This window comes from Myotis daubentonii, chromosome 8 (assembly GCF_963259705.1).
Source record: "Myotis daubentonii chromosome 8, mMyoDau2.1, whole genome shotgun sequence".
In the NCBI taxonomy this organism is placed as follows: Eukaryota; Metazoa; Chordata; class Mammalia; order Chiroptera; family Vespertilionidae; genus Myotis; species Myotis daubentonii.
Window position 1 is genome coordinate 15,280,623 of NC_081847.1, and position 9,751 is coordinate 15,290,373.

Below are 9,751 nucleotides of genomic sequence, written 5' to 3' on the forward strand. Positions count from 1 at the left end.
GATTATAACCTTTGATAGAATTCTCTCTCTCTCTCTCTCTCTCTCTCTCTCTCTCTCTCTCTCTCTGTCAGACCTGGGATGGAGGTGTGGGCCACTTCTGATTTTTGCCCAGAGAAAAGCTTATTTGAAAGTGAAATGTATATTTTCACAAGACTTTGCCTAGTCACCTTTCTGTCTCCTCTGTGTTAACCTCACCTGCAGACCTGCCTGATCATGCCCTAAAGCAAGGCCTGTGGGGTATGGATTCCCTGGAAGGCTTCAGGGGTTGAAGTATTGATCAATGGAATGCAGCTTTCCGCACATCTGATATTTGACTGGTTATCGCCTAGGGAAGTTCTGTTTATTGATGTCCCCTTCCCCGGACTAGTTTCCTATGACAGAGGGCTCTGAGAGGAAGGAATTTTGGTAGGGGATGCAGGACCATAGCATCCTCTTCTCAGGAAGACAAGAGGAGGCCCAGTTTTGCGCCCAAGTCAAATCCGCTGGTACAGCGTCCAGAATAAAACAGCGTGTTAAGCCCAAGCATAGTCATCGGTTATAAGGCAGCTTTATTCGGAACCTCGGCAGGCAGCACGGAACGAAAGGAAAAGAAGGGGAACACGGGCCAACGAAAGCTTTGTGGGTCTCAGTCCTAGGTTGGTTTCCACTAAAGGGGATCAGGGGAAATATCTGTTTTCGACCCCAGTTCCCCGCGAACGTTTTCCTGGAGAGAAGCTCCTGGAGCAATTTACAGCATTCCAGCCCAGGCCGGCGTGCCAGACGCTCTGAATAAACCTTCACAAACCAACCGAAGCTGCCCTGCCGGGAAGGACCCGGAGTGTGTAGGGAGGTGGCGCCTCCAAAGACCTGGACGCTTGGGAAAAAGGAAAGCAAACCCTAAGCTGGGTGCAAGTCCGGATTCCTGCAAAGGTTCTGGGTTCCGAACTGTTCCCCTCTCCCTCCCCCCACCCCACCCCTGAGGCCAAGCGCGGAGAGGGTCCCGGACTCGAGGAACATTCAGAGGCGGGAGGAGGCCGGTTTCAGTTTGCGCAGAAGTTAGGGGACTGCAGAGAAATGCCAACCCACTGGAGGCGTGTTCCGGGAGATGGTGAGAGGCTGGCGCCCGGGTTTAGGGGTGAGGAGCGCGTGGGTAAATGAGGGCTCTAGTCAGTGTCAAGGGCCGTGCGGCCGACAGGGGGCGCGCTGTCACTGCGGACGTCGTTGCGGAGCGCTTCCCGGTGCCCACCGATGCCCGAACGGAGGATGGGGGAACTTGTAAGCTTCGCTCTTTTAAAAAGGTAGCTTCCTTTCCTCCCGTGGATCTCCTCTCCCCGGTCGCTCCTTTTATTCCAGGAATAATTTCTAGAACTATATTTAGACCAGGAGCTAAAAGAGAAAAGGAGTGGACAGTCATATACATGTGCACACCAGAGCATTCTTTTTGGTTTTCAACTTCATACACACTAGAAAGCTGTCTGTTTGTTTCGTGGGGTTTGTCTATTTGGCGTCCTTTATTTTTTTCTTTTCTTTTCTTTTTCTACGGACTGCGAGAAGCACCAGTAGGAAGGAGGAAGGGGACTTTAGGTGGTGTGTGTGTGAGCGCTTGCGCACCTTTCTGCCTTAGGCCTGCGCATAAAGTTTTAAAGAACAGGCAACTGCGCCAGTGCGTACCCTTCTTTGCCAAGTCCTGGGAACTCCGTGATAGATGCTGGTGATCTGGTCCCTGTGCCTCCCCTTTGCACACCTGCACTACCTGTGCATATACTCCCAGGAGACACTGCCCTTGCTGGGAGCCCTCAGCGCTACGCATGGCTTCAGGGATCCTGCCTTGGAACTCGCTCAGCGAGCTCATTAACGCCCTCAGCATCAATTAGTCGACCCATCCTGGCGTTTCAGCTCTAAGGAGGCTGCCACTGGCTCCATCTTTGGTTCAAAGCGATACTGGGCCGGCCTAGAGACCTGGGGTGGAGGGAAGGGCTGGAAGTGCCCTGCACCCACTTGCCTTCTAGTCTGAACCGCAGGGTGCTTGCCTTTCCTGTGTCCATCCCCCTGCCTGCCACCTCTCTTGTCTTCTGCCACCTTTACCCACAGCTTTGGAGAAGTGAGCCAGGTGCCCATCATTTCTAGTTTTTTCCTCTATCTTTGAGGTGGAGGTCTCGGGGCTGGGATCCTCAGGCCCAACATGGGTTTTTAGAACCAAGAAAGGGCGCCCACATCGAAACACCTGTAATCTGGGCTCACTGGGGTCTAGGGGCTGGTCCAGGGCAGGTGATCATTGGAACCCAGACGCCGGAGCGAACATTAAAAGGGAGTATATGGTTGCTGGGGTTTCCAATTCTTACAAAACAGACCCCTCAGGAAAGCAGAGAGGACAGAGACCCTCCTGAAGGGATTCCATGCGCTGCGTATTGATTCCTTTATGCCTTTCTCTCCTCCCGCTTCACTCCCACCCCACCTCCTGCCCTGTTTGTTTTAGTTACGAAATTCTGTGGGCACCTCCGTTGTGACTGAAAAGTAACCTTGAAACACGGCGTCCTGAATGTCAGAGATAAATTACAGTCTCCCAACCGTCGGCTGCAGCTGGCGGGGCCGCGTGCGCCCTGCGCCGGGACAGCGTCCCTCCCGCCGCCGGCCACCCCCCTGCAGGTCGCCGGAGGCCGGGCTCCGAGGAGGCAGAAAGCCAAGGCGGCCGGCCCGGCGCGCCCCGCGCCTTCCGGGCCACTCGGAGTCTCAACTGTAACGGGGAGGGGCCTCCCGGAGCAGCGGCGGGCGAGCTGAAGGTGTGTACACAGTTTTGCTAAATAGGACAGCGCTTTGCAAACGGGCTCTGTCGCCGTCTTGTTGTTTTGACAGGGAAGGAACACCGAGAGCGAAGAAGCCGGGATACACACATGCGGCTTTTAAAAGGCTCTGCAGGGAGAAACGGGGCGCCCAGGCCGAGCGCGCCCTCCCACAGGAGGCGCCAGGCGCTATGGGACGGGGAGGGGGTCAGAGCCCTGGGCCTCTCCAGGGATGGCTGCCCCCCCAGAGCTCTCCTCCCGCGGCCGCTCCGGGTGCGCGCGGAAGGAAGGGGGCCGTCCTGGGGAGCCCGGGCGCCCCCTCGCCTGGATCGCCGGCCCCGCAGTCGCAGTCGCAGCCGGGCGCGGCGGGCTGTGGCCGCCCAGGGGCAGGTGCGGGGCGCTGGCCGCGGCTCCCTCTCACCTAGGTGTGAGCTGATTATTCAAATGGGCTGCCCGGGGTCTGGGGATTGGAGGCCCGCGCCCGCGCGCCGCGCTATATCACCAGCCGCCCACGTCACTGCGGCACTTGTCGGCTCCGCGGTCCACACCTCCTCCTCCTCCTCCTCCTCCTCCTCTTCCTCCTCCTCCTCTCTCCACCCCCGCCCGCCCCCGCGCCGCGCGCTTCCCGCCGCCTGCCCGCAGCTCCGCACTGCCAAGCTCGGGCTCCGCCGGGCAGCCCGCGGGCGCGAAGGCGGCGGGCGACGGGCGGCGGGCTCTGCGGGCACCCGGGCTCCGGTCTGGGCCCCCTCCGATCCTCAGCCCCCTCCTCGGGCGACTCATCTGCCCCCTCCCGCCCACTTCCAACTACCGCCTCCGGCCAGCCCCGGGAGAGAGAGGGAGTGGAGCCCAGAGAGAGGGAGCGAAAGAGAGGGAGGGAGGGGACAGTGCCTTAGCTGACTTTTTTTTTTTTTAAAGAGGGTGGGGGTGGGGGGTGATTGCTGGTCGTTTGTTGTGGCTGTTAAATTTTAAACTGCCATGCACTCGGCTTCCAGTATGCTGGGAGCCGTGAAGATGGAAGGGCACGAGCCGTCCGACTGGAGCAGCTACTATGCCGAGCCGGAGGTAGGCACTCGCCTTTTCCGGGGGGACGTGGGGTGGCGGCGTCCGCTCTCTCCGGCCCCAACCTCGGGGCCGCTGTCCTCGCCTGCGTCCGCCCCCCACCCGCAGCCGCTCCGGGCAGCCACCTTTTCCACCCTCCTTCCACTCAAATGGGTCTCTTTTTTATACGACACACTGTTAGCCTTGAGATAATATTAACTTTGTGATCAAATATTGACTTGCGGCGCCTCCAAATCCTCTTCGTGGTCGAGCCACGCACTATCCTAACAGAGTTATGTTTGGCAGCGCGCGGCTGGGGAGGGGTAAGAGTTCGGCGGCGAGGGGGTGGGGAGCCGGAGGGAAGACGGTGGGCACGAGTGGGGGGCTGAGGTACAGGCGAGGAGTTAAAGACTCCGAGGACAAAGAGAAAGTTGGTGGCTGCAAACCCCAGCCGCCCGAGTTCGGTTTGCCGTCCCCTCCCTATCCTTTCATTCAAAGCCTCCGGCTGGCCCCAGGCTCCGCTCAGGCCCCGAGTTTCGGTTCCCCCGGGGCCAAGAATGGGCTTCTGGGAGGAAAAGCGAACAGAGAGGAACTTGGGACAGTCCTCCCTTGAGGCCACCCGTGTCGCCCTGCTCGGGGTCCCACCGGTTGCACGCTATGGCCCTGGCGGCAACTCACTGTGCTGGCCAGAGTGGTGGGAGACTGGGGGCAGGGCAGAGATTTTGAGGTGCCTGGCTTGGGGTGCTCCAGGGGACCCTTGTTTTAGAATCCGAGCCCGGCAGAGAAGGGCTAGGAACTAGCCACGCTCACAGAGCAGCAACCCTCTGGCCATCTCTTCAAAGGCGATCAGGGAGCTCTCTGAGTGAACCGGACTCGGGGTGCCGGAGGGGGAGAAGTGGGGGGTACGAGGGATGGACTCCCCAGGGGGTCAGAGCTGACCTGGTAGCTGGGAGGTCAGGGAGCAGGGCGCAGGGCGCGCTCCCGCCGCGGTGCTAACGCGTGTGCCTCCGCCCCCGGCTTCTGTCCGCAGGGCTACTCCTCGGTGAGCAACATGAACGCTGGCCTGGGCATGAACGGCATGAACACCTACATGAGCATGTCGGCGGCCGCCATGGGCAGCGGCTCCGGCAACATGAGCGCAGGCTCGATGAACATGTCGTCGTACGTGGGAGCCGGCATGAGCCCGTCCCTAGCCGGCATGTCCCCCGGGGCGGGCGCCATGGCCAGCATGGGCGGCTCGGCCGGGGCGGCCGGCGTGGCGGGCATGGGGTCGCACCTGAGTCCGAGCCTGAGCCCGCTCGGGGGGCAGGCGGCGGGCGCCATGGGCGGCCTGGCCCCCTATGCCAACATGAACTCCATGAGCCCCATGTACGGGCAGGCGGGCCTGAGCCGCGCGCGCGACCCCAAGACGTACCGGCGCAGCTACACGCACGCCAAGCCGCCCTACTCGTACATCTCGCTCATCACCATGGCCATCCAGCAGAGCCCCAACAAGATGCTGACGCTGAGCGAGATCTACCAGTGGATCATGGACCTCTTCCCCTTCTACCGGCAGAACCAGCAGCGCTGGCAGAACTCCATCCGCCACTCGCTCTCCTTCAACGACTGCTTCCTCAAGGTGCCCCGCTCGCCCGACAAGCCCGGCAAGGGCTCCTTCTGGACCCTGCACCCCGACTCGGGCAACATGTTCGAGAACGGCTGCTACCTGCGCCGCCAGAAGCGCTTCAAGTGCGAGAAGCAGCTGGCCCTGAAGGAGGCCGGGGGCGCCACGGGCGGGGGCAAGAAGGTGGCCTCTGGGCCAGCGGCCTCGCAGGGGCAGCTCGGGGAGGCCTCCGGGCCGGCCTCTGAGACTCCGGCGGGCACCGAGTCACCCCACTCGAGCTCCTCTCCGTGCCAGGAGCACAATCGAGGGGGCCTGGGCGAGCTGAAGGGGACGCCGGCCGCGGCGCTGAGCCCCCCGGAGCAGGAGCCTTCGCCGGGGCAGCAGCAGCAGGCCGCGGCGCACCTGCTGGGCCCTCCCCACCACCCGGGGCTGCCACCCGAGGCCCACCTGAAGCCCGAGCACCACTACGCCTTCAACCACCCCTTCTCCATCAACAACCTCATGTCCTCGGAGCAGCAGCACCATCACAGCCACCACCACCACCAGCCCCACAAAATGGACCTCAAGGCCTATGAACAGGTGATGCACTACCCGGGCTATGGTTCCCCCATGCCGGGAAGCCTGGCCATGGGCCCAATCACGAACAAAGCGGGCCTGGAAGCCTCGCCCCTGGCCGCGGACACCTCCTACTACCAGGGGGTGTACTCGCGGCCCATTATGAACTCCTCTTAAGAGGGCTGCGTCCCAGCTAGCCCAGACAAGAGAGAGGAAGTGTGTGTGTGTGGGGGGGAGACTTTGAGGTAGGGGTGTTGGAGAGATGCAAGGGAGAAGACATCCAAGACACTCCCACCCCCAGGACAGCAGTCTCCCCTCACCCTCTGCAGCTCTTCCTTCCCAGATGGGCCACACTGATATGTATCATTCATTCTATATAAGGAGGGAAAGGGGACAAAAAGATAAAGTCAAAAAAGACAGAACGAAAAAAGCCCCCGGTTTCCACTACTATGTAGATGCCTGCTTCTGGAAGCATCCTAGAATTCTGACTTTTGTTATCACTCTCCTCCATTGCTGCTGTTGCAGGGAAGTCTTACTTTATTTAAAAAACAAACAAACAAACCCACACAAAAAAAACCCTCTATAAAAAAAACAAAACAAAAAAAAATCCCACAAACTTTTTGTGACTCAGTGTAAAACAATGTAGTTTTAACAAAGAACCAGAGAGTTGTGCTATTGTTTAAAAAAGAGATACAAAATGATGTAAGGGTCTGTTGTTAATGACCAAGGGGGGGGGAAAATGCATTCCTGTTCTTGAAACAGTGAAATCCAGGTCTCGGGTCTGATTAATTTATGCTTTCTGAGTGCTTTATTTATGGCTTATAAATATGTGTTCTGGCTGCAAGGACCAGAGTCTCACAAATCTATATTAAAGTGTTATTGCCGGTTTTATTCCTTGAATCATCAAGATGTTTTTTTTCTTTGCCTGGCTTAACAAATAATCAGGTCTGGGAATTATTTCAAAGTGGAGGGAGGGAGAGCCTGGCTGATTGCAGATTCTATTTTATTGGAGGAGGGGTTGTTGCTTTACCAACATTTTATTACAATCTTCAGACATGCTGAATTTGAATGGATTTTACAGAAAGTACACATGTACCCATTGCCCAGATTTTACAATTATTTCACTGTTCTTGTTATATTGCATATCTGTCCACCTATCTAAATGCCATTGTCAATTTGGCTTATATTTTAAGGGCATTTCAAAGTAAATTTCAGACATTAGTGCATTTCCCCCTAAATACTTCAACAAGCACACCATTAAATAGAACACAATATCGTTTATGGTCACTTTTGGAGTTTTCAGTTTATCTTTACGCACCATGAAACACAGATCCCAGGTCAGCCTTTCCATGGGTTGGATGCAGGTTTATCTTTCAAGCCCGGAGCAACCTACATGTCTTGCTTTTTCCACCTGAGCCATGTGAAGGTTCAATGTTGCTGACATCCCTTCGGCTCTAGTGCAGGCTTCTCTGAGAAGAAGCCTGGATTTGACATGTTTTGCTGTATTTCCTATATTAGCTCCCTCGACCCTTTAAGTAAGTGAGCCCAGGTTGAATTTGCAAATTCCTGGTGCAGTACTTGCCCTTCCCATCGCTGCATCTCTGTGGCATCGGAACTTTACCTTCCTGTGGAATCGGAACTCTTGTCTACATTCCACCACCCTACCCCAGCCTCCTCCTTCACAGGCGTTCTTTGGTAGACCTAGCTGAAGCCCGGACTAGTGAGGGGTCTGGAGACACAGGCGACTTTCTCCTGGAATTGGTTATGAAGGGAATGCTCAGTGTGATGTTCCAAACCTCCTTTTAAAAATAAGGTATATTTGGCCCTGGCTGGGTGGCTCAGTTGATTGGAGCATCCAGGACATCCAAAAGGTTGCAGGTTCCATTCCCAGTCAGGGCACATACCTAGGTTGCAGGTTCAATCACCAGTCAGGGTGTGAATAGGAAGCAACTGATGGGTGTTTCTCTTTCACACTGATGTTTCTCACCTCCCCCCCTCTAAAATCAATAAAAACACAACCTGGGTGGGGGTTTTAAAAAAATAAAATGTATATTTAGAGTGAGGCGGGGATAGGGGGTGTCTTGCGGGGCTTGCCAAGCGCCAGTGGCCAGTGGAGAGATCCGAGTCTGCAGGGTCTTTCTCCCAACACCCCAGCACAGCATACAGTTGGCGGGGTTCGGCAAGCCAAGATTGCCCAGCAGAGGGGCTGAGGGTTTTTGTGTGTTTTTTTTTTGTTTTGTTTTGTTTTTGTGAGCCTAAAAGGAAAAATCCAAACTTATAAAGAAATACCCAGAATAAATTCTTACAATCCTGCTATCTCTTCCCACAGACACCCTAAATCAGTGGCCAATCACAGTGGGTACCCTGGAGGTGAAGCACAAAGCGGCCCACCCCCCACCCCCACTTGGCTTTGCCCAGGGCATCTACTGGCCTGCAAGCTGGCCCGGGGAGGTCAGGAGCCAGTGTCTTTGAGGGCCCCTCAGACTGGGGGCCAGCCGGAGCACAGCTTAGCCAGCTGTGGGTAAGAAACGCAGGTTTCCAAGTCCAGGACTCTTTTCTTGGGTTTCTAAAGCCCTAGATCCTTTTTCCGGGACTAATCTTAGGGCTTCCTGACCAACCAAACCTAGAGTGTCCCAGCTTCGTCCCAACCTTAGAGACTGCCTCTCCTTGCACCCTCTGCCACCAAGAGAGGTCTCTGTCACCTCCAACCCTGGCCTTCCCACGCGCTGAGGGGGTTGCCCTCGCCTCCTCCACCCTCTCCCGCCTCTAAATCCTAGTTTTTAACGTGCCTCATTGTCCCCAGCAGCACAGGGAAGAGCAACTGGGGCGGGGTAGCAGTGGTATCCGGAGGCAGAATCCAGTTATCAGGGCTGTCTCTCCCCCTGGCCAGGACACACACGTCGCGAGCCCGGCCTGAAATGTGTTTCATTATCACATAAAAGGCCCCTGTGGCGAAGGAGCGGAGAAGCCGAGCGGGAGGCCGAGTGGGGGACAATGGAGGCTGAAAGCGCTGCCCTAACCTGCTATGTTTCGTATCGCACGCCCATTGTGCGAGGGTCGTTTTAAACTACTTAGAGCGCACCCTCCCCCCGCCCCCCTCCACTGATCCCGGCCGATGAGATAGAGTTCTGTCCGAATACATAAAAAGGACGTCGGGGAGTGGGAGCTTTCGGGGGTTTCAGCGCTTCTCCTTCCTTTCACACCCCACCCTCCGGCCACCGCCTCCTTCCCCCAGGCCAGGTTCCCAGCTCACTAGCTCACGGCTCGCCCTCCGCCTGCCTTCCCCCAACTCTAAAGATTGCAGGGTGCAGAGATTCTTTTTTCCTCCCCCCTCCTCTCTTTTTTTTCTTCCTCCCCCCGTCACCCGCCCCGCACTGAACGCGCGGATTTAAGCAACCGTGATCTGTGAATAAACACAGTCAGTAAACAACCGAAAAAAACATTCTAGATCCGAATTCCAGGAGGGTAAACTTCCCATGCCACGTCAGACTTCAGCAAATTTGCACAGATATTATATTGCCTCCCCCCGCCTTTATTATTCTTTTTTTTTTCCATGATCCCATTGTACTTAACTGAATTTTATAACGCTGATCGATATCTTGGTAAAATATTCATTTTTAAACTAGCGGGCAGTGAAATCTTTGCTTTGTGTGCTAAAGTCAACAGTCGCTGGGTTTGAGCTCAAATAAATGCGGGGATGCTTGGGCTGGGAGCAGTCGGCCGCTACCCTCCTCGCGCCGGACGCCCCGCCGCCCGCCGCCCGCAGCCGGAGCTCGGCAGGTAGGCAGCGCGCCCA

General features: G+C 56.7%; 1 protein-coding gene across 3 annotated transcripts; it reads left to right on the forward strand.

Annotated features, from left to right (window-relative positions):
• The first annotated feature begins 2,556 nt into the window (after positions 1 to 2,556).
• On the forward strand, positions 2,557 to 6,614 carry FOXA2 (forkhead box A2). Of its 3 annotated transcripts, XM_059705400.1 has the most exons (3): positions 2,557 to 2,759; positions 3,752 to 3,821; positions 4,828 to 6,614. In XM_059705400.1, the coding sequence occupies exons 2-3, from the start codon at positions 3,753 to 3,755 to the stop codon at positions 6,130 to 6,132; spliced, it is 1,374 nt and encodes a 457-aa protein (XP_059561383.1). In that variant the 5' UTR covers positions 2,557 to 2,759; position 3,752; the 3' UTR covers positions 6,133 to 6,614. The 3 variants fall into 3 exon arrangements, with proteins under 3 accessions (XP_059561383.1, XP_059561382.1, XP_059561384.1); XM_059705399.1 differs by lacking the exon at positions 2,557 to 2,759 and having other exon boundaries at positions 3,353 to 3,821; XM_059705401.1 differs by lacking the exons at positions 2,557 to 2,759; positions 3,752 to 3,821 and adding an exon at positions 3,875 to 4,120.
• Positions 6,615 to 9,751: the final 3,137 nt, after the last annotated feature.